Source organism: Stenella coeruleoalba (genome assembly GCF_951394435.1).
Source record: "Stenella coeruleoalba genome assembly, chromosome: 15".
NCBI lineage: Eukaryota > Metazoa > Chordata > Mammalia > Artiodactyla > Delphinidae > Stenella > Stenella coeruleoalba.
This window is the reverse complement of record NC_137161.1, coordinates 66740969-66764103: the sequence shown is the minus strand read 5'-3', so window position 1 is coordinate 66764103 and position 23135 is coordinate 66740969. Positions and strand designations below refer to the sequence as shown.

The following is a 23135-nucleotide window of genomic DNA, read 5'->3' as shown; positions in this document are numbered from 1 at the left end:
GAGGATGGGGCAGGGGAGGACTTCCTCCCTGTGCCCTCCATCACCTGTCCTGGATTGGCCTGTCTTCAGGTGGTGTGACCTGGCTCGCTCTTCTCAACCCTCACCGCCCCTGCCCCACCTGCAGTTTACCTTCCTGCTTCCTAGCTCTTCCTATGAACCATGTTCTCGCCCACCTCCAGGCCTTAAGGACGAATGGAGGCTCATCAGGCACAGGGGAGGCATATGTGACGGAAAGAGCATGTGCAAAGGCCCAGGGCCTCTAAGATATGTCTTGGTCTGGGCTGACTCTGGAACCACCGTCTGCATCTTGAGACCCCTTCCTTGTCAGTCTCGCCTCACAGATCCTAAGCTTCCCAAGGGCAGAACACTGCCTGGCTCCCTGCTGTCACAGCCCCCAGCACATCATGGATTCAGTGAACAACTGCTGAATGACCGAATCTGCATAAGAGCGTGAAGAAGAGGGAGCTGTCAAACCCATTCATTCATTCAACAAATAGTCACTGAGTATCTATTAATTGCCAGGCACTGGACTTGGCTTTGCAGACACAGCGGTGAACAGGACAAAATCCCTGCCCTCATGAGGCTTACACTTTAGTGGAAGGAAACTTATGTGTAGGGGCTGAGAGGTGTTGTGGCCAAACGCAAGGTATGGCCAAGGTAAGGGGCTAGGGAGGGTGTGCAGGAGAACGTCACATGAGGCAGGAGGGTCAGGGAATCCTCTCTGACAAGGTGATGCTGGATCAGACACCTGAAAGAAGTGAGGGGTCGGCCAGGCAGGTATGAGGAAGAGAGGATGCCAACAGGTCCCAGGCTGGCCTGAGGATGGATGGAAGGGACCCCATCCCGGCAGAGGGTGGGGAACAGCAGTTACCTCTTGTATGACTGGGTCATCCTCTTCATTGGCCATACTAGGGGGGAGCCAGCCGCGCGGTCCTTGGACTCGATCTGCAAGGAGAGCAAGAGGCCTGGACCGTGAGTCAGTTATTCAACCAACACACCTAGGTACCCATTCTGCAAGCAGCCCTCCTCTGGGAGGGAGGAGCCTGAAGCAAACAGAAACTGATCTTATTTCTACATCTATTGTAGAGTCAAAAATGGACAGCCCATTATACACCCCATCGGCCAAAAAACAAAAAGAAAGCAGGCAGAAACCACCAAGCAATGGGTGTAAACAGGTCACCACATGTCAGCTACACCCATGGGAAGGAATAAAGGACCAGTTTTGGGAGTTTCTGACCACTCACAAAGAATTCACCACCAGGCAGGAGGATGGAGGCTGGCTGGTCCACAGCCGTGATGAAAACACTCGAGAAGTAATCGGGGGCCATGGGGAATCTTTAGAGAGCCTGATGCACAGCAGGAAGAGCAGACAGTCCCAAGACTTGGATTCCAGGGTGACTCCATCTCTGATATTTGATTTTCAAGCTGACTTTAAACCCAACCCCGAGTGAGATGACCTCCTTTCTGTGGTTTTTCTCTGTGTGTGTGTGCGCACGTCTAAAAATGACCCTCTTCACATACATACTCTTCTCTTAATTGTCCCCATTTTATAACGAGGAGACTGGAACTCAGAGATGCTTTTATGTGTTTTACCCAAAGCCACACAGGAAGCAAGGGGACCCACTGGACCTCAATGCCAGGCCATCCAGCTTCAGGTCGCAGTTACAGGTAGGGGAGTTCAGAGGAAGGAAGGGCCTTCCTGCTGGGGGAAGGGGCATTTGGGCTGGGCCTTGAAGGACAGAAGGATTTGGACAAGCCAGGATAGCAGAGGGGAAGAGGGACTCCAGGCAACAGGAAGCACTTCAAGTACCTGAAGGAGGGAAGGCGGCAGGTCGCCATGGTGGAGGGTGAGTACACTGTCCCTCAGTATCAGTGGGTAAGGGGGGATTGGTTCCAGGACCCTCAAGGATACCAAAATCTGTGGACGTTCAAGTCCCTTACATAAGATGGCACAGTATTTGCATATAACCTAAGCACATCGTATACTTTTCTTCAATAAAAAAATTTTTTTTTATTGGAGTATAATTGCTTTACAATGTTGAGTTAGTTTCTGCTGTACAATGAGGTGAATCAGCTATATGTATACCTATATCCCCTCTCCACTGGACCTCCCTCCCACCCCACGCCCCCCAACCCACCCATCTCGGTCATCACAGAGCACCGAGCTGAGCTTCTTGCGCTTTATTTATAGCATGTTCCCGCTAGTTAACTATTTTATGCATGGTAGTGTACATACGTCAATCCTGGTCTCCCAATTTGTCCCACCCTCCCCTTCCCCCCCACACGTCCACACGTCCGTTCTCTACCTCTACGTCTCTATTCCTGCTCTGCAAATAGGTTCATCCGTACCATTTTTCTAGATTCCACGTATATGCGTTAATATACAATATTTGTTTTTCTCTTTCTGGCTTACTTCACTCTATATGACAGACTCTAGGTCCATCCACGTCTCTACAAATGACCCAATTTCGTTCCTTTTTTTTTTTTTTTTAAATTGGGGTATAGTTGTTTTACAATGTTGTGTTAGTTAGTTTCTACTGTACAGCGAAATGGAGTTCCCTGTGCTATACAGCAAGTCCTCATTAATTATCTATTTTATACATATTAGCGTATATATGTTAGTCCCAATCTCCCAATTCATCCCACTCCACCTTACCCCCTTGGTGTCCATATGTTTGTTCTCTACATCTGTGTCTCTATTTCTGCCTTGCAAACCAGTTCATCTGTACCATTTTTCTAGATTCCACAGATGTGCATTAATACACAATATTTATTTTTCTCTTTCTGACTTATTTCACTCTGTATGATAGTCTCTAAGTCCATCCACATCTCTATAAATGACCCAATTCCGTTCCTTTTTATGGCTGAGTAATATTCCATTGTATATATGTACCACATCTTCTGTATCCATTCATCTGTTGCTGGACGTTTAGATTGTTTCCACGTCCTGACTATTGTAAATAGTGCTGCAATGCACATTGGGGTACATGTGTCCTTTGAGTTATGGTTTTCTCAGGGTATATGCCCAGTAGTGGGATTGCTGGGTCATATGCTAGTTCTATTTTTAGTTTTTTAACCAACCTCCATACTGTTCTCCACAGTGGCTGTATCAATTTACATTCCCACCAACAGTGCAAGAGGGTTCCCTTTTCTCCACACCCTCTCCAGCATTTATTGTTTGTAGATTTTTTGATGATGCCCATTCCAAAGCAATCTACAGATTCAGTGCAATCCCTATCAAATTACCAATGGCATTTTTCACAGAACTAGAACAAAAAATTTTACAATTTGTATGGAAACACAAAAAGACCCCGAATAGCCAAAGCAATCTTGAGAAAGAAAAACAGAGCTGGAGGAATCAGGCTCCCAGAATTTAAACTATACTACAAAGCTACAGTAATCAAGGCAGTATGGTACTGGCACAAAAACAGAAATATAGATCAATGGTACAGGACAGAAAGCCCAGAGATAAACCCACGCACATATGGTCACCTAATTTATGACAAAGGAGGAAAGAACATACAATGGAGAAAAGACAGCGTCTTCAATAAGTGGTGCTGGGAAAACTGGACAGCTACCTGTAAAAGAATGATATTAGAGCACATGGTATATTTTAAATCATCTCTAGGTTAATTATAATACCTAATACAATGTAAATAGTTGCCAGGCGCAGGGCAAATTTAGTTTCTGAGGTTAGCTGAATCCATGAATGTGGAGGGCTGACTGTAATTCAGCTGGGATGACCCTTCATATTCCCAAAGGGAGGGGATGGGCACAGTTAGAAAGGCACCTGGGCACCCTCCAATCTCAGCAGTTCCCAGACCTCTACTTTTAGGTAAGACCAGCTCGATTCTTGTCTTATCTACCTAACATTTGAATGGTTTAATACTTAAAAGAACATAAATATTTTCACCATGGGATTCAATGGCATCTAAGCCCCCTGCCCCGGCCACCAAGCGGAGTCATCTCGCTTATTCCAGATATACATTGCAGGCGCTGAGAATGCTCAGGACAAAACAATGGCATCATCCTCAGTGCTTCTCTTCCTCTCGCCCCACACCAGCAAATCCTGTCAGCTGTGCCTTCTAAGTATGTCGGGAATCTGCCCACCCCCACTGCCACCTCCATCTCCTGCCCGCCTTAGAGCAGCAGCCTCCTAACTGGTCTCCCTGCTTCCACCTTTGCCTCCTACGGTCTTTGCTCACCCCACAGCCCACCCCACAGCCGGCAATCACATCACTCCTCCGCCCTCAAAGTCTTCCCATCTCACTCAGAAATAAAAGACAAAGTCTTTTTCATCCCATGTGAGGCCCTAGACAACTCCCTCCCTGACCCTTCTCCTTTCAGACCTCATCTCCCACAGGTCTCCTTCCCTCCCCCATCCCTCACCTCTGGGCTTTTGTAACTGCTCTACCAGCCCCCATAACCTCATGGCTCCCTCCTTCACCTCTTTCAGGTTTTTGCTCAGATTCTACCTCATAGCTAAGACTTTCCCCGTCCACCCAATTCAAAATCACAACACCCCGCCCCGCCAGCTCCTTCCCTGCTCTGGTTTTCTCCGTAGCACGTATCACCATGTGACAGTTTATAGCTCTGTATTTATTATCCATCCTCACCCCCACTGCCAATAAGTGGTAAACTACATGAAGGCAGAGATTTTCATCTATTTCGTCCCTTGCTGGCCCCCAGTGCCTAGCACACAGCAGGCACTCAATACGTACGTGTTGTCTGAATAAGTAAACCACAGGAATGCCATTTAATAGGGAGCTACCATAGGACTCTGAGCAGAGGAAGACAGTAGAGGGAAGCAGGCTACCTCAACAGTTCGGGATTAGAAGACTAGAAGAAAGTCATAAACCCCAAATGCCTGTTACCGCCCGGACAGAGGGCAATGCATGGGAGAGCCTGAGACCCCACCTCACCTGCCAAGGATCATAAACGTATGCAAAGTACCTACCTTCTCTCCAGCTGGCTCTGTGGACAACTGAGAGATTGGGGACTTCTGGGTGAACCAGGGAACCGACGTAGGTACTAAAAGGGTACGGCCTGGGAGGATCCCAAGACAGGCTTTCTCAGCTCTTTCTCTATTGGCCTCTCCCCAGTCAAGGAGGAGCTGAGGAAGGATGGTGCTCCTCCCTCCAGATAGAATATATGATTCGGTTAATGCAGGGATTATCACCTCCCTTCATCCTCCCAGGCAACATCATCCAACTCAGGGGCTTTCAAGTTTTTCAGCCTAAGACCCACAGTAAGAAATCCATTTCATATAAACGACCCGGAATATACATACAATTACCTCACTAAAACAAGGTTTCACATAACCATTCATTGTCCCTACTATATCTGATGCAGTGATGATTTTTATCCTCACTCATTAAAATTAAAAATACTGGTTACAAACCCCCTAAGCTGATTTCACATCCCACTAATAAATCTTGATCTGCAATTTGAAAAGTACTGCTTCAACAAGTCTTTCCTACCTCCAATCCTCCCAGAAACACCCAGAGCTATCCTTGCGGAAAAACAGATCACATCATTCCCCTGCTCAAAACCCTTCCACTGTCACATAGAATAACATCCAAATTCCTTTCCATGGCCCCAGGGCCCCATACGATCTTGCTGGGCCTACAACAAGCTAAGCCCCAGCCTGTCTCAGGAGCTTTGCACACCACCTATTTTCCCCAGGTCTTTTCAAGGCTGGCTCCTTTGCACTAGTATCACCACCCCCACCCCCTCCAGGAACAGACAGGTTCCCGGACTATCCACCTTAAAGAGCCCCCCACCCATTTCCAGTCACTACCACATCCCCATTTTATTTCCTTCATGGTTCTTATCACAATCTGGAACTACCTAGTCTATTTGCTTATGTGTGTCTGTCTTCTGCACTAGAACGTAAGCTCCATGAAAGCCTCTCAGTGCTTCAACCATAAAATGGAGATGATTATATTTACTTCATCAAGTTGATATGGGGATTATTATCTTTTTAAAAAACTGAACAATGCCTGGCATGGAGTAAACACTCAGTATAGTACAAAGAATGATGGAGTGAATGAGTGCATGAAATCAGGCAGTTACAGACCTTTTACCCAGTGAGCCTAACTCAGCCCCATCCAGAGACGAGTGGCCTCAGGGTTTGGGCCTTGTGGACACTTGAGGATAGAGGTGTGGCCTATCCTCTCAGGCCACAAGACAAGCTTCCCCAGCAGCAGTGACCACCTTGGCCTCAACAGGGTGTCCTGTGGCCACAAGGGTACTCCCTGGTAGTGGCTCCACGCCATTGAGCACAGAAAACATCCCCTGCCAGGGGGCTGCTCAACAAACGGAAAGGGGACAAGAACACCAGGTGAATCTAAGGAAGGGTCCAGAGCAGACGAGGTGCCTGAAAACCACAGCTGGGTGCATCAGTGCTGCACCCAGCAATCCAACCTGTCCGCCAATCAGAAAAGCAGAGGCAACTCCAAATAATCTCCAGTTACTAGAGGGAGGGAGACAAGGTGAGGACAATATACAATGTGAATTAAGAGGAAAGGGCCCCGGGGCAAATAGTCTCAAGGTCTGGATTCTTATTGGCTGTGTGCCCCTCGCACAAGGCATCTCCCTCTTTGGGTCACCCCAGTTTCCACCCCTGTTAAAAGGAGAGATGGCCTAGGGGCAGGAAGAATGAACTCAACTGAGTCGGACCCTCCCTTCTCTAAGGACTTAATACTCAATCTCATTTAATCTGCTCAATAGCCCTTATAGGGCTGTACCATCCCCAATTAAGAAAGAAGGAAACTAAAGTTCAGAGAGTAAGTAACCTACCCAAGGTCACAGGGCTGGAGAATGGCGGACTTAGGACACAAACCTGAGTCTAGCTGATGTCAAAGAGCCTTATTCTCATTCTTAACGACTATGCTGAACACTTTTTTTAAGAGGAGGCAGGATGGCATAGTGGGTAAGAGCCTGGACTCTGGAGCGGAACTGTGCAAGTTCAAATCCCAGGTCCGCTGTTTGCTACCCGTGGTCCACCCGGAGCAGTAGTACTGCTCACTATTTTCATCCCTAAAATGGGGATAACAAAATTACCGACCTCAGAGGAATGTGGTATAAATAACCTATGGGAAGGTTTGTTACTACGTGGCCCAATGTTTTCTTCCAATATAAAAAGGCAGGAAACACAGCCACGAAACTAACTGCAACGTGGGGCTTCTCCCGTCTTACCCTATTGGGCCCTCACCACAAACCTATGAGGTAGGTAATTCTATTATCCCCACTTCACAGATAAAGAAACTGTGGCGACTGCTAAGATCTCCTCTTTCTGCCCCCAAGCCCAACGATTCTAAAGGTAACACAACAGAACGACCTTTTTTATTTACTGGTTTACGTGCTTACTGACACCTCCTCTGATCAAATGATCAGGGCCCTATCCGCCGCACGTAGCTGGCTCCCAGTTAGCCCTGAATGGTGGCCGGAATAAATGAATGAAGAATTCCGGGCCTAGCCGGACGGAAGCTAATCTGGGGCGAGGAGGGGGCCCGGGCACCCTTCCCCTGCCCATCAGGGCGGGCCGCCAGTCCCGAGCCACACTGTCCAATGGGTTTCGCCTCCCTCGCGGGTGGTCAGGCCCCCTTCTCACGCCCACCAAGCAGCCACTGCCACGAGCCGCCACGCCGGCAGGACATCGGCTGCCTTCGGACAGGTGCTCCCGTAGGAGGCCCGTCTGAGCCGGGCGGGGCAAGGTGGCTGGACCCTGAGTCACCGCCGGCAGCCTCGGCCGCGGCCTCACCGACTGCCGGGCCGAGGCGAGGTCGGAGCCTGCGGCCAGCCCTGGTCTACTGGGCCAGGCTGCCCGTCCTTCCCGCCCGAGTCTCGGGAGGCCGCCGGCCCCTTGGCACCGGGTGGCGCGGGCCTCCGGGCCTACGCGGCAGCCCCGCCCAGGTCCACCTCGAGAGTGCGGCCCGGCTCCAGCCTGGGCGGGCGCTGCCACATCGGCACTCACCTCTCCGACGGGCCCGCGCGCGGGCGGCGGCAACGGCCCAGGTACCCGCGGGCTACACAGGCGGCGGCGGCCCGGCTCTCCTCTCAGGCAGCGGCCATGTTGCTGGTGGAGAAACTCGGCGGACACGTGGGGGGAGCTAGCGGGGAGGGCCCTCGCGCTTCCTTTTACCCACAATGCCCCGCCCAGGCGCGCGCGGGCCCGCCCCCTCCGCCACTCCATTCATGCGGGCAGCCAGCCGCGCCTGGCAGCAGGGGGCGTCGTTGCAGCCGCGGAACAGAGATGAATACAGAACCAGACACGGAGGCAGCAGCAACAAAAAAAACTCACTTTGGCAGCGGTGGGATTCGAACCCACGCCCCCGAAGAGACTGGAGCCTTAATCCAGCGCCTTAGACCGCTCGGCCACGCTACCCAGCTGTGGTTAGGATCTTCTAGGAAACTACTTAATACATTTATTTGCAATTGCAGTTCATTTCTGTGGGACTTTGTTTCATATGTGCTTTACCTTATCCCTATAGAACTATTTTAGAACATGCCAGGTACTAAAAAGAAAAATATTTGCTCAAATATTTAGACCCACACTTCTGAACAGGTCTTAGACCCACACTTCTGAACAGGTCTTAGAATGAAAAGCACTTTAAGAATCTGTATTCTGGGTAGGACGTTTAACTCGGAGACGTCAAGTTAACTCACATGGGAGAAATGATGGATTTCAGCAGTAACCCGCACCAGGGGCTTCAGAAGCCAAACCACGGGAACTGGTGGGGCAGTTTTCTCTAAAAAATTATGTGTTTTAATTTTTAGTTACACAAATACTATGTGAATTGTTGCAAATATGAAAACTTTGCAGATACAATACAAATGTTCTTTTACCTTTGGCGTCTATCGTAAGTCCGCAGAGGTAACCATTATACAGCTTAGCATACTGTATATCCTTCTGGATCTTCTACTGTGAATTTATATGGATATATATGGATATATTCATAATAGATATATCCATAGAAAATAGATGTTTTGGTTTTATTGTTATGGGTTTTTACATAAATATAAATATTATCATGCTGTTAGTATTTATCTGCAACTGTTTTTTCACCCGACTATGTTTTTTAAATATCTATTCATGTTGATATATAGATATTTAAAAATACAGAAAAAGTACAAAGAAAAAATAATCATCCACATTCCCACTACCTAATATTGGTGGCATTTCACTTCCAATTCTTTTCCTATGTATATGCTTTTTATTAAAAGTGTGAATACGTTGTCCTTTTAAAAATCTATTAGAAATATTAGACAATTACAAACAAAAAGAATTAGACTATTACAAATGAAAATATAACCCCTTCCCAAACATCTCCCTTGGCTATAACTATTATGAATTTGATGTGTATCCTTCCAATTCATTCTTATACTTTCATATCTATCTATCTATCTATCCTTGTGTGTGTGTGTGTGTGTGTGCATACACCCATGAACAATACATAGTATGATCTTTTTTTGCTTTTCATTTACATAAACCTTACTACGTTGTACCAATATCATTCTGCAACTTGCTTTTCTCCTCCAACATTATGTTTTTGATTTATTGTGACACATTTAGATCTAATTTATTCCATACTATGAATATGGACATTTAAGTTGTTTATATTAAGTTGTTATATTCAAGTTTCTGGTTAATATCCAGTTGGCAGACACCTTGATATTTGGGCATTCCATATTCCTCCTCTGCAGTTCCTCCTTAACCCATTTTTTTTCTCCAGCTACCTTTAAAATAAGTATTGATATGCAAAGACTTCATTGTACTGGGAGAGTTTGTTACTTTTAAAGAAATCTTTAAAAAATACAGAAGCAGCCATCTCTCTAGGCCAGGCATTGTTGGGGGATCTATAGTTCTTGAGATCAATAGAAGCACTGATCTACTCACAGTGTTTCAGTACCAAGAGGCACTGTGTTTGTGAGTTATGTGGCGGGTTTTCCAAAAGGAAATATCCCCATGGTGGAAAATAATTGCTGGAATCTCCGCCTAATCCCACTTTTCTAGGAATTGCCTGACCAGCCGAGAGGGTGGGTCCACCCTCTGGGTAGCCACCATCCCCAAACCATGGCCAGTGGGCTCTATAGTAAACATAGGACAGAGGTTGGACCAATCAGATTCTCTTTTGAGAATCTGAACTGAGACATGGTGAGTTCCTGGCTTGTTATTTTCACTGTGTTAAGTGTTGGAGTTAGTCTCTGAGATTGACTGCCTGGAACTAGGGAGAACGTGGGATTTGGGGTGGTCATATTCTGTGAGATGGACTGGAGAAGTAGAGAAAAATAATGATAAAATGAGAAGAAGAGCAGAAAGTCATAGAGAAATTCTGATGGTTTTGTGGCTCCCAACTCAAGACTCTTCCCGGGGCCCAGTGGAATTCACATTCTTGGAGACATCCCTTTATCATTGTAATAAATTCCTCTTTTCTGCTAAAGATAGGGTTACCTGGTAGCTGTAACAAATGAACTATCCTTGCGTGGTAAGGGCTCAAACAGAGCTAAAGGTATTTCTGCCAGAACATTTGCAGCAATTCAGGTCTGTCCCTACCAGAATGCTTAACAGGGATGCAGGCTGATCCTGGAAGACAGAGCCCAGGGCCTCCTTTTGGGCATTTCTTGCAGACCTGCAGTCCCATTACATAGCTGGCTTATGAAAATCAGATGTGAAACTAATAAGCAGGAGAAGCAGAATGTTGCATCAGAACTCCTGAACTCACTGGTTCCCAGCAGCTTTATGTAAAAGGAGAGAGGGAAGGGCTGAAACCCTGACTGTCCCTTGGCATGTCTGCTCTGTCCCTTGAGGTGGAGGGGGGGAAGGACAAGCACCACAGATCAAACACTGCCCCTGTCACCCACCCTCAATTTAGAGGCTGTCAGGTGAAGAGTGTCTGTCTCCAGATCATAAACCCTCAGCTGTGGGCAGTGGGGATGGACATGGAGGCTCTGTCCTGGATCCCCTCCAATCTTCGCTCCCTTGCCCCTGCAAAAGGAAAATCACCCCAAACCCGGTCTGAAACCAAACTGCACTGCATGAATCTCCTTCTGGAAAGAAATTAACATTCCTGATCAAATGCTTAACGATTTTTCTTATGAAATTTACTAGCATTAAGATTTATACTGAGAAACTTGTTTTCTACCCATCAACCAGCTGACTGTTGTTTGTCAGTCAAGAGAGTAGTGAACTTTAATGGAACGTTCCCTCTCTCTCTCTCTCTCCCTCTCTCTCTCTCTCCCTCATCTAACAATGATGATTTAATCATTCTCTCGTCCTATAAAGTGTCTCTACCAAAATAGAGGTCAGAAGAATGGTCACCCTTGTTGGGGGTGGGGAGGGGGGCTGAGGGAGCTTTCTAGAGTTCTGCAAATGTTCTAAAATTCAGCAAGCTCTACACTTAAGATTGTACAGTTTACTCTATGTAGGTGATACTGTAATAAAAGGTAATTTTTTAAAAATGTCCCTACCAAGTGTGGATCTGTGAACTAGCCTCCATGAGGAGTTACACTGGCAGGAAGGCTATAATAAAATTTTGGCATAGGCTTGCAAAAAAACCATTTGAAAAGTTTTCCTTAACACTTGCCTCTAATCTTCAGGGCCCTTTTCCTCTTCCTCCCCAAAGGGAATACTCTCTGAGTGGGAATCTGTTGTTTTTGTCTTCCCAGGATCCATCCCCCACTTTTCTGGTTCCAATGCTGATTTTCCTTTGAGGAAACACTCCTCCCTGTCGTTTTTTTTTTTTTAATTTTTATTGGAGTATAGCTGGTTGTCAATGTTGTGTTAGCTTCTGCTGTACAGCAAAGTGAATCAGTTATAAATACATATATCCACTCTTTTTTAGATTCTTTTCCTATATAGGTCATTACAGAGTATTGAGTAGAGTTCCCTGTGCTATACAGTACGTTCTTATTAGTGATCTATTTTATGTATAGTAGTGTGTATGTGTCAATCCCAGTCTCCCAGTTTATCCCTCCCCACCCCACCACAACCCCCCTGTGGTCTTCAAGGAACTGTCAATCAAAGTACAGAGTGGGCAGGCACAAGATCCAAATTAGGCCATTCGGAGGCTTTATCCTGGAAATCTGAATCTGGACACCAGATACAAGGATTTTTAGCTCACTAGTGGGGCTGGGAAGGAAACTTCCAGACTCTTACCTTCTGCTAGATCCCCACATTTGCCCTGGGACCGCCCTTTCTGAGGCCTATTTCCCTTTTACCTTCCAGTATATAAACTACCTCCTTCTCAAAAAAATTGCTTCTTCGCTGATGTTGGCTAGCGTTCATTTCTGTTACCTGCAACCAAGGAAACCCCCTGATCACCTAGGCCTCCCCAAAAGGAACCTTGTTTTTGCAGAGGAGACAGTTTAGTTGCTTTTGCAGAGCACACCCCCTCAACAAGGTGACCAGGCCACTTCTGTCAGGAACAAATGCTTAATTAGAAGGAGAACTGGGACCCTGGAGTGAACTAGGACCCTCCCTGGTGGACCACATGCAGTCATCTTACACCTTGACCACTTAAAAGTCCACAGAAATGGACAGACCTGAGTGAGATCTGTCAAGTTAAGCTGAAGGCTCCACTACTGCTGTCACCCTTCCTTCGATACCTTTAAGTTTCAGCTGTTCAAACACACTCCTGTGTCCTGTGCTGGAGGATCATGGGAATAATGCAGCAGCAGCCACAGTTGGCATCATTTATGTTGAAACTATGATGGTGTTTGAGCTTCAAACCTCCACCCTTCCTTCTTGATGAATAAAAACATTCTTATCAAATACTTTCGCTATGGGATACCTTTAAGCCTCATTTTTCTCATCTGTAAAATGGTCACAATAATACTGAGGTTTGTTGCAGGGTTAGAAGGTGACTGTGTACGTCCAGCCCAATGTCTGGCATGCCCTATATCATTATTTCTAAGACATTTTTTTCCACATTTTAATATCTCTAAAATTGACCTGCATCTTATGATCGATGGCATACAGGTTATTTTCAGTGGTTTTTTTCTTATTAATACAGAATATAACGGTGCATCTTAACATCAGTGGTGTCTTAGATTCAACAAAGCATAGTAGCAGATGCTCAATCTATGAATTACCATAATGAATTTTTAACTTAGCAAATTTAATTTAGTATTTTTAGCTTAGTAAACATTTAAAATTCTTACTTTGAGCTCTGCAAGCTGTCAATCTCTAGAGAGGAAACAGAGCCTCCTGCCAATTTGCCCCCCGCAAATTTCTCTTGCGGTTTCTTCTCTAGCTGGACATACTGGCAAGGGAATTCTTGAAAATGAGGTTCAGCTTAGCCAAGCTGACGTCTAGAACCACCACAGGCTATCACTGAAAGCCTAGCGAATGCTGGCACTAGCCTATGGAGTCAGGCTGTATGAGATGGAGGTCAAGATAACTGAGAGATTGTACCAATTTTCTAGGAGCCTGGCAGGAAGAGGACCAGACATAAAATGTAACAGGAGGCTGTGTTACTCCAAAAATATCGCAGGATCGGATGATGTGAAAACCTTCACGGAACATTGGACCATGACACCATTCGCATCGGGATGAGCTGCAATGAAGGAAACATCAAATCTACTAAAGGAAAGACAGTTTGCTTGATTCTATGTAAGACTCAAAGTAGTATAAAACATGGCCCTCTCGTTATGGATCTTACCATCTCACTGAGGAGCTAAGACATATGCAAGTGAAAAATTAAATGCTGAAAAATAAACGTGTATACAAAGTAATAATAAATAAAATTCTTACTTTGATAATTTTATCAAAGTGCTTCATGTGTATATCAATTCTACAAGGCTTGTTATCAAAATAAACAGTACGCCTACTCCTTCCACTCCAGGCAACCACTTTCAACTTTTAGCTGATCCTTCTTGTGTTTCTCTCCATGTGTCTAAACAACATATTGCTGCTTTTTTTGTTTCCTCCCTCCCTCCCTCCCTCCCTCTCTCTCCCTCTCTCTTTCAACTTTAGGCCTTTCCTATTGACTTCCTGCTAAGGAAGATAAGAATTTAACCTTCATCATCCCACCTCTGCCATCACAAACACCTCAACCCTCCTAAAAGTGTTGTCTTGTAATTTCATTTGAACAATAATTAGTAAATGCTACTCACTAAGTTTGAGCTTAGCTATGTACTCAACTATGATTATTCTTCCTTTTCTGGAAAATATTTTTACCTTATTCTTTACTTAATAATTACCTTTAAAAACATGTACCTACTTTCTATGAATTCATCCCTAATTCAACTTCAAACTGTCCATCCTTGCCACACAGACACATGAGGTGTTCTATCGCTTCAACTTTTTGAAGACGTGTCTCCCACAGCATCCTGACAGGGGCCCTAGACTCTAGGTTTATGGTAAGACCACCATGTTGAGATGGCCCTTCACCCTCACCTGGGCACTGACTTTTCCTCACTCTTATGCTGGACCTCACACATTTCTTGTTATTCCCCCAACACTGGCCTTCCTTTGATAGAGCAACTCTTCCAGTGGCTTCCGGAGGAACAGTATTTGAGAGGTTACTTTCTTGAGAATTTACATGTCTGAAATTGTCTTTATTTCACCCTTACGCTTCATTAATAGTTTGGGCATATGATTCTAGGTTAAAGTGTATTTTCCCCAGAATTCAGAAGCCATCAGCTTCCAACTTCCAGTGTTACTGTTGAGTTGTCTGATATTATTCTGATTCTCAGTTATTTGTATGAAACTTGTTCTTTCCCTCTGAAAGCTTCCGGGATCTTTTCCCTGTCCTCAATGTTCTGAAATTTCATGAAGATGAATCTTGGCATAGGTCTAATTTTATCAGTTGTGCTAGATACTTAATGGGCCCTATTGTTCTGGAGACACACATCTTTCAGTCCCAAGAAATGTTCTCAACATTTTTTAAAGACTCTCTTGGGGAACTTCCCTGGTGGTCCAGTGGTTAAGACTCTGCACTTCCATTGCAGGGGGCATGGGTTTGATCCATGCTAGGGGAACTAAGACCCCTGCATGCTGCGCAAAAAAAAAAAAAAGATTCTCTCCCCTCTACTTTCTCTAAGTTAGGTTCCTAGACTTATAAAACATTTTTTTCTTTTATTTTAATTAAGACTACTACATTTATTTTTTTCCAATAGATACTACTTAGTATTAAGAGCTCTATTTCTTTGGAACTAATTTCCTTTATAATTGGAAAAACTAAAATTGTTCATGAAGTCAGAAAGAAATATATGTAGGAAGAAAAACAAATGGATACCTCAAACGGCTCATAAAAGGAAAAAAAACAAACTCAGTCGTAACCAGACTTATGAATTCCTTTTGGTGATCTTAAATACTGATAAGTATGTCAAGGTAGGAGAAAAGAAAGCAAACCTTTCTGGAACCTTCATTGTAGTACAATGAAAGCATTTGCTTACTTCTAAATGATTTGCATACTGGTAGGACTGAGTTACACTTCTTTACATTTTAATCTATATGCTAAATATAATTCAGTAAAAATGTTATCTATATCTACATGCACGCTTACTTTCTAGTAAAAAGCTATATGAAAATTTTGGCTTTGAAACTAGGATCGTAGAATTCTGGTCCTAAATTTTAAAAAGCCAAGGAAAGACCATTAAAAACTACACATACATAATCTTAGGCTGTTCTTAGCTAATTTCTCCACAAAGCAAAAATGGTAACAATTATAATGGTTCCATCGTGGAACAGTTGTACAGCCCAGAATGCGTGCTCCTCTAGCTCCTAAATTTCCTCTCCAATTCTTTAGCTTTTTTGTTCTTTTGTTCCACTTCCTGGGAGATTTCCTCAACTTCATTTTCCAACCCTTCTATTAAGTTGCTCATTTTTGTAAGGGTATATTCGATTTACAAGAGCTCTTTGCTGTGTGATTTTTTTTTTAAAAAAACATCTTTATAATTGCTTTACAATGGTGTGTTAGTTTCTGCTGTATAACAAAGTGAATCAGCTATACATATATATATATATATATCCCCATATCCCCTCCCTCTTGTGTCTCCCTCTCACCCTCCCTAAGCCACCCCTCTAGGTGGTCACAAAGCACTGAGCTGATCTCCCTGTACTATGTGGCTGCTTCCCACTAGCTATTTTACATTTGATAGTGTATATATGTCCATGCCACTCTCTCACTTTGTCCCAGCTTACCCTTCCCCCTCCTCATGTCCTCAAGTCCATTCTCTATGTCTGTGTCTTTATTCTTGTCCTGCCTCTAGGTTCATCAGAACCGTTTTCTTTAGATTCCATATATGTGCATTAGCATACGGTATTTGTTTTCTCTTTCTGACTTACTTCACTCTGTATGACAGACTCTAGCAAGACCTGTATGCAGAAAGCTATAAGACACTGATGAAAGAAATTAAAGACGATACAAACAGGTGGAGAGATATACCATGTTCTTGGATTGGAAGAATCAACATTGTGAAAATGACTATACTACCCAAAGCAATCTACAGATTCAATGCAATCCCTATCAAATTACCAATGGCATTTTTCACAGAATTAGAACAAAAAATTTTACAATTTGTATGGAAACACAAAAAGACCCCGAATAGCCAAAGCAATCTTGAGAAAGAAAAATAGAGTTGGATGAATCGGGCCCCCTGACTTCAGACTATACTACAAAGCTACAGTAATCAAGACAGTATGGTACTGGCACAAAAACAGAAATATAAATCAATAGAACAGGATAGAAAGCCCAGAAATGAACCCATGCACATATGGTCACCTTATCTTTGATAAAGGAGTTAAGAATATACACTGGAGAAAAGACAGCCTCTTCAATAAGTGGTGCTGAGAAAACTGTGTGAATTCTTAGAATCGCATCTTGATCCTTTTTTCATGGACACGTTATTTTATCTTAGGATATTGATAGTTTTTTATTACTTGAAGTTTTCTTCTCCAGGCATATTGTTTCCTCCCAGATGCTGTCTGCTCTTGGTTCTATTTGTCTGTTATATGAAATGCCTTCCTTACATATGGATCTTTGGGTGCCTGTTCAAGTTTAAGAACAGGGCTCTAATGTTATCTGGGAATTTCTGTAGGTGTGGGTGGGACTTGGTGGGTGAGGCTTTTTTTGTGAGGTGCTCCGGCCAGCCTGTTTCATTAGGGGGAAGTACCTTAAGTCTTTTATTTTAGGCTAGTCAGATTCCCAAGAAATTTCTTCAATTGTCTGCCTTCCGCCAGAAGGGACAAAGTCAGCTGCCAGTGTCTGGGAGCACAGGGGGAAAGAAGGCTGGTGGACACTCTACGGCCAATACAGAAACTTCCACCAACCTTCCTTTCAGTAGAGTAGCCTCACTCTCTACTGTGCCTGGTGTCCTAGGCTTCTGCAGGGTGATGGAGGGGCAGCTGGCTGGCTACACAGGGGAGCTGAGTGGGTCTAGAAGTCTGATGCTTTGTCTTTCAACTGAACCTACATTTTTAGCCCCATTTCACTCCCCCTTCCAGAGGTTCCTTGTGCCAATTCTTCAGCCTTTGGCGGGGGTGGGGGTGTCTTCAATGATGAAAACTGGGTTCTTAGATTTTCCTACTGCTGACCTAGGATCCAGCCTTCTTGGGTCTGCTAACTCAATCACAGTCTATCTGCTTTCCAGCATCCAAAATTTTGTTACTGTTGATGACTCTTCCTTTTCACCCTCATGGGCTTATGCCATTAAGAAAATCTCTTTCCTGTCATTTTAGTGGAGACTTCGGAGCAAATGCACCTAAATATGTGTTCAATATACCATGTAGTTACGGTATATTGTTCAAATTTCTAAAAATTATTAAAATTTTTAAAGAAATTCTCATACCAGTAACGAAGATTTTCTTAAGTTTTAGATCACAAAGCATCTTTAACATGCATTTTCTTTGAAACTGATGACAACTATGTAATGGTAAAGATTTGTTTTATAGATAAGAAAAACAAGAAAAACGAGAGGTACACATCCTTTATTTAAAGCAAACAGAAAACGTATGTGCCAAATCTAGACTTTTTTTAATAAGAATTTATTAGAAATGTTAAAAATCAAGAAATCTTGCATAAAAAAATCCAATTTTCAGCAGCTTGAAAAATTGGAAAATGGGGCAACACTGGGCCCACACTCCCCATGGGGACAACCATTTGGAGCTGAATCTGGGCTGCCTCTTTCAGGTGGGGCTGAGCCCTCCAATTCACTCCACCTCCACCCAGCTACTTCACTCATGTGTTACCAGGAGACATTTGTTTTGTTTTGTTTTGTTTTGCGGTACGCGAGCCTCTCACTGTTGTGGCCTCTCCCATTGCGGAGCACAGGCTCCGGACGCGCAGGCTCAGCCGCCATGGCTCACGGGCCCAGCCGCTCCGCGGCACATGGGATCTTCCCAGACCAGGGCACGAACCCGTGTCCCCTGCATCGGCAGGTGGACTCTCAACCACTGCGCCACCAGGGAAGCCCACCAGGAGACATTTGAATTTGAGGCCAGAAAGAAAGAAACCACTTTATTTGGAAAGGCAAAATGGAACTCAATATATATGCAAAAATAAATCTATAATGCAAGCCACTTCTCTGGGTCCACCCAGCGTCCACCTTGTCTAGGTTAAAGGGGTACCTCAGAGATGAGAAAAATGAGTAACAGGCACAAATGCAGAGAATATGCATATTTTGTCTCCTTTCCCCCACACAAGCTGCATATACTCGTGTAAACATTTTTGATTTGTAAAACATGTCTAGTACTGCAGACAAATGTGCTGGGACGAAAGGAAATGAAGTCACTAAAACAGCAACAACAGTAATTTACCTGGCTTGGTTCATCAAGGTCGCATTTGATGATAAATTCCCACAGGGCCTCAGGTGAGGAGGAGGGGATAAGGATATCCAGGTGCACAGGGGTTACGGATTTTTTCCTACTTACATCCATAAAGGCTGCTCTTTTTCTTTTTAAACCTACAGCAAAACTGAAAGAGACATTACACTCCAGTTTAACTTTAAATTTTATTCCCAGGATCCTCTAAATAAAAGCAGCTCTCAAATCCTAGCTCCAGCTTAGCCTCTAACCAGCAGGGTACTTGGAAAGAGTCTACCTTTCAGAATCGTGGATTCTCTATCTGTGATTGAAGATGCAAATTACATCCCCGACTCTGCTAATCTCCTGGACCTTCCCCTGTTTCTTGCACCTGAAAAGAGTCTCTGATGGCTCCCCAGTTGGGCTGGAATACCCTGGGGTTTTTTTGCTTTTTTTTTTGGCATGCCTAGCATTTGTGGAAAAAGAAGATGCCCTAACCAGCTTCAGAAGGCACAGAACTAGCTTTTTAAAGTGGAGTAAGTTCTGCTGGCTCAGAAGGATCTCAGTATTTTGCAGATCATTTTGCTCTCAATGGTCCTTAAAGAAGCATTTGCCTAGCTATCCCAGCCTCCTGCAGAAGGGGACTGCCCTGACATTAAGGCCATGTGAGTGGGTGGAATTACAGGGGTGACCGGTCAAGCCAATCCAGACAAGGAATCATTAACCGGTTGGAGGAACCAGAGCCACAAAGAGTGAGTGCTGTGACTAGGGCTGGTTCTCCATTGTTCATGAATTTACTGAGTGCCTACTCTGTGCTAAGGCACTGTTTTTAAGCACTGGAGACCAAAATAAAAATTGAGATGACTCTTGCCCTCAGGGTTTAATATAGTAGCGCTTAAGTCAGGATTAGAGCAGGGGTTGGCAAACTAGAGCCCAGGCAGGCTGTTTTGTCAATAAAGTTTTATTGGAACGCCAGCCATGCTCATTCGTTTAGGTATCGGTCACCGATGTTTCTGCACTACAACAGCAGGGCTAAGTAGTTGCAACAGAGACCATATGGCCCGCAAAGCCTAAAATATTTACTATCTTGCCCTTTACAAAAGAGTTGCCGATACCTGCGTTAGAGGAAAGCACTGACATATAACTAAGAAATGAGACAGGTAGTCAGGGAACATAAATGATTTGCATAATAAAATCTCAAAGAGCAAGGAGGCTGGTTGAACTAACAAAAGCATGAACTTTATGAAGCTTGACACCTTTGAAGAGATAAGTCAAAATAAAGTTGCTTCTAAAATGCAAATTAACTATATGCACTGGTTTAAAACACACAAACAACTTAAGGCAAGCCAACCACTTGATCTGTGCAAACGGAAAAAGGGATCAGTTCCAACTTCTAAAGGAAACTGGTTGTGATGAGTCCAAATACAAAAACAGGGATACTGTCATTTACAGGTGCTCTACAGGATTTTTCAAGGGTAATTTTGACTCTGCTTGATTTTTCCTTTAGGGCACACTCTGAACTTTGGAACCTAATGCATGCACAGGGTCATGACTTCACAGTACTTAACACTAACATGCTAAAGCACCTGTCTTAATGAACAGGTAAGAATGGTTTGTATGGAAATTTCCTGGAGGCCCAGTGGTTAGGACCCTGAGCTTCCACTGCAGGAGGAACCGGATTCAATCCCTGGTCGGGGAACTAAGTTCCCACAAGCCGAGTGGTGCGGCCAAAAAAAAAAAAAAAAAAAAGAATGGTTTGTATGTTACGCTCTGTTTTTTTTATGTTTTCATTTTTAAACAAAGGAAGAGAGGCTGCTTTAGTAGCACTTGGGGTTGATCAAAGCAGTCTGTTTTCTTTGCTATTTGAAACACCAACTGGAATCAAACTGGTGTTAAATCTGAATTCCTTCTAAAGAGAACGCTCATTAAATACAGATAGCCATAGCCTGGCCCTGGGGAAACCACTGGAATTAATGAGTGTTTATAGTTCTTGACCTTTCATTCTCCAACAGCTTAGACAAATCTCAAGGGACCGCTGCTGAAAGCATCCTGCTGCAAAAAAGAAGAAAATCACCAAAAGCTTCAAGCAGAAAATGCCAAGAACAGGGGTTGGGGAGCGGGTTCTTCATAAGAACACCAGGTGCTAAGAAAATACGGAGGAATACGGTACAAAGGGTACTTCAGTATATTGTGGATGCTGCCGCTGAAATGCAGGGTACATGTCCGCTTGGAGGACAGGCTCCAACTTTCCAAGCCACTGTCCTTACATGTAAAAGCTCTGAGGTGCACCCGAAAAGGTGCACAGTAGCTGATGCAGGAGTTAGAGGTAGTAAAAGTGTGCATAGAAAAATCAAACCTGTTTTGTAAAGCCCACTGTAGACAGCATGCTTCAGAATAGAATTTGGCTGTATTCCAGAAAATAAGCTTATTTTCAGGAAGGACATTAAACTAAAAGATTAGAAAACATGGGAATTCCCTGGCGGGCCAGTGGTTAGGACACGGCACTTTCACTGCTGAGGGCTGGGGTTCAATTCCTGATTGGGGAACTAAGATTCCCCCCCCCAAAAAATAAAACAGTGTGCGGGTCTTCTCCCATGGTAGAAGGGGGCCTGGGTGATGTACAGTCTCACATCCACCAAAAAACGCCAGCACACTTCCAAATGCTCTAAGAAGGCTTTGCACTAAGTCACGACACTACATGCCCCATGGAAAGTTAACGTGCAGCTCTACTGTACCCCACTGCATCCTTACTCAGGAAACACAGGCTCTGTGGTCCTGAGATTTCAGCCCAGCCTGAAAAGGCTGATGAGCAAAGCCTTAGTATTTTCCATCCAGGAGAGAAAAGATACATTTTCTTACATCTCATGACAAAAACCAACAATAACAACAACAAAACACAGAAGAAGAACCTCAGAGAGATATGTTGGTTCATTAGGCTGCTTTTTCAATCCCCCTCCCCCAAAATGCTGCCCTAGGGGACAGCTGCAGTGTCTCCACTGGTAGCAAAGACATTTTCAAGAGTCAACAATAAAATACAAAAGTTGATTTACAACACACTAAAAATATTTGCCTCCTCCGGCCCCAAAACAACCCTAAATAAGTAAAGAAGTCTTTTTCTTTCCCCCACTCCTAGCCCTTTAGCTTGCGACTGGCTGGCAGTGATTTTTCCAGCAAGCTATTCCTCCATCTGTGCCCAGGCCTCCTCGGCTTTCTCGTAGTACTGGTTGGCCAGCCGGCCCTTCATGGCTTCCATTGCTGCCTCGGCTGCCTTGGTGTACAAGTCGCCTGAAAGAAAGTGAAGGGGTGAAGCACCTGTTATTTTTGCCACCCAGTGTCCCCGACCCCCTCTCTAGAAGATCGCCCCGAGGTTACCCTTTCTTGCCTCTCCCTCCACATAACCTGGTTGGGGCTCTGGGTGGGCATGTGATTCAAGCCTGGCCAATCAAAGCACTTTCTCATTCCCCACCAGGCCACAGGGAGTGGTCCACATTTAGGCACAGCCAATCAGAGTGAGCCATCTCAATAAGCACAGTGATTGGTTTAGGGATGGGTAGGTGATTCCAACTGAGCCAATGAGAATCAGGCTGAGGGCTTGTACAGGGCAAATTGGGAACATATGAAAGTAGAAAAGATAAAGTATAAGAAATAAAAATTATGAACAACCTCACGTCAGTTCTGGACAGGTTTTGCCACCAAATGAATTTGTGCAAAACATATAAAAACACTTGGTTTTCAGAGCTTTTTGGATTTAGAAGTTTCAAATAAAGGATTGTAGAGTTGCAGTATTATTTGCTTGATTTTGTTACACCACCTTAAAAAATAACTTTTAAACTTAGCCTCATCCTATACCTGTGAAATCAGGAGCTCAGTATGTCTATCATGTTATTTAAAAAAATACATATAGGGACTTCCCTGGTGGTGCAGTGGTTAAGAATCCACCTGCCAATGCAGGGGACACGGGTTCAATCCCTGGTCTGGGGAGATCCCACATGCCGCGGAGCAACTAAGCCCATGCACAACTACCGAGCCTGCACTCTAGAGTCCGCGAGCCACAACTACTGAGCCTGCACGCCACAACTACTGAAGTCCACGCACCCTAGAGCCCGCACACCACAACTACTGAGCCCGCGTGCTGCAACTACTGAAGCCCGCGTCCCTAGAGCCTGTGCTCTGCAACAAGAGAAGCCACCGCAACGAGAAGCCCACGCGCTGCAAGGAAGAGTAGCCCCCGCTCATCGTAACTAGAGAAAGCCCACATGCAGCAACAAAGACCCAATGCAGCCCCAAAATAAAAAAATTAAAAAATAAATACACATATATATATTTCATATATATATATGTGTGAATCAACTGATGAATGTATAAACAAAATGTAGTATCTATACAA

General features: G+C 44.4%; 2 protein-coding genes across 4 annotated transcripts in view; both read right to left on the bottom strand.

The window, feature by feature from the left end:
• Nucleotides 1-8181, bottom strand: part of POLR3E (RNA polymerase III subunit E) — a 32480-nt gene extending 24299 nt beyond the window's left edge. For both annotated transcript variants that reach the window (XM_079945067.1, XM_079945066.1), the window contains exons 1-2: nucleotides 7979-8181; nucleotides 872-945 (exon numbers count right to left, since the gene is read on the bottom strand). In XM_079945067.1, coding sequence (XP_079801193.1) covers nucleotides 872-907 — 36 coding nt within the window. In that variant the 5' untranslated portion in view covers nucleotides 908-945; nucleotides 7979-8181. The remainder of the gene's footprint in view (nucleotides 1-871; nucleotides 946-7978) is intronic.
• A 9738-nt stretch (nucleotides 8182-17919) lies between these two features.
• The window catches only part of EEF2K (eukaryotic elongation factor 2 kinase), a 63651-nt gene continuing 58435 nt past the window's right edge, over nucleotides 17920-23135 (bottom strand). For both annotated transcript variants that reach the window (XM_079944670.1, XM_079944671.1), the window contains exon 18: nucleotides 17920-22033. In XM_079944670.1, the coding sequence (XP_079800796.1) occupies nucleotides 21924-22033 (110 nt within the window). In that variant the 3' untranslated portion in view covers nucleotides 17920-21923. The remainder of the gene's footprint in view (nucleotides 22034-23135) is intronic.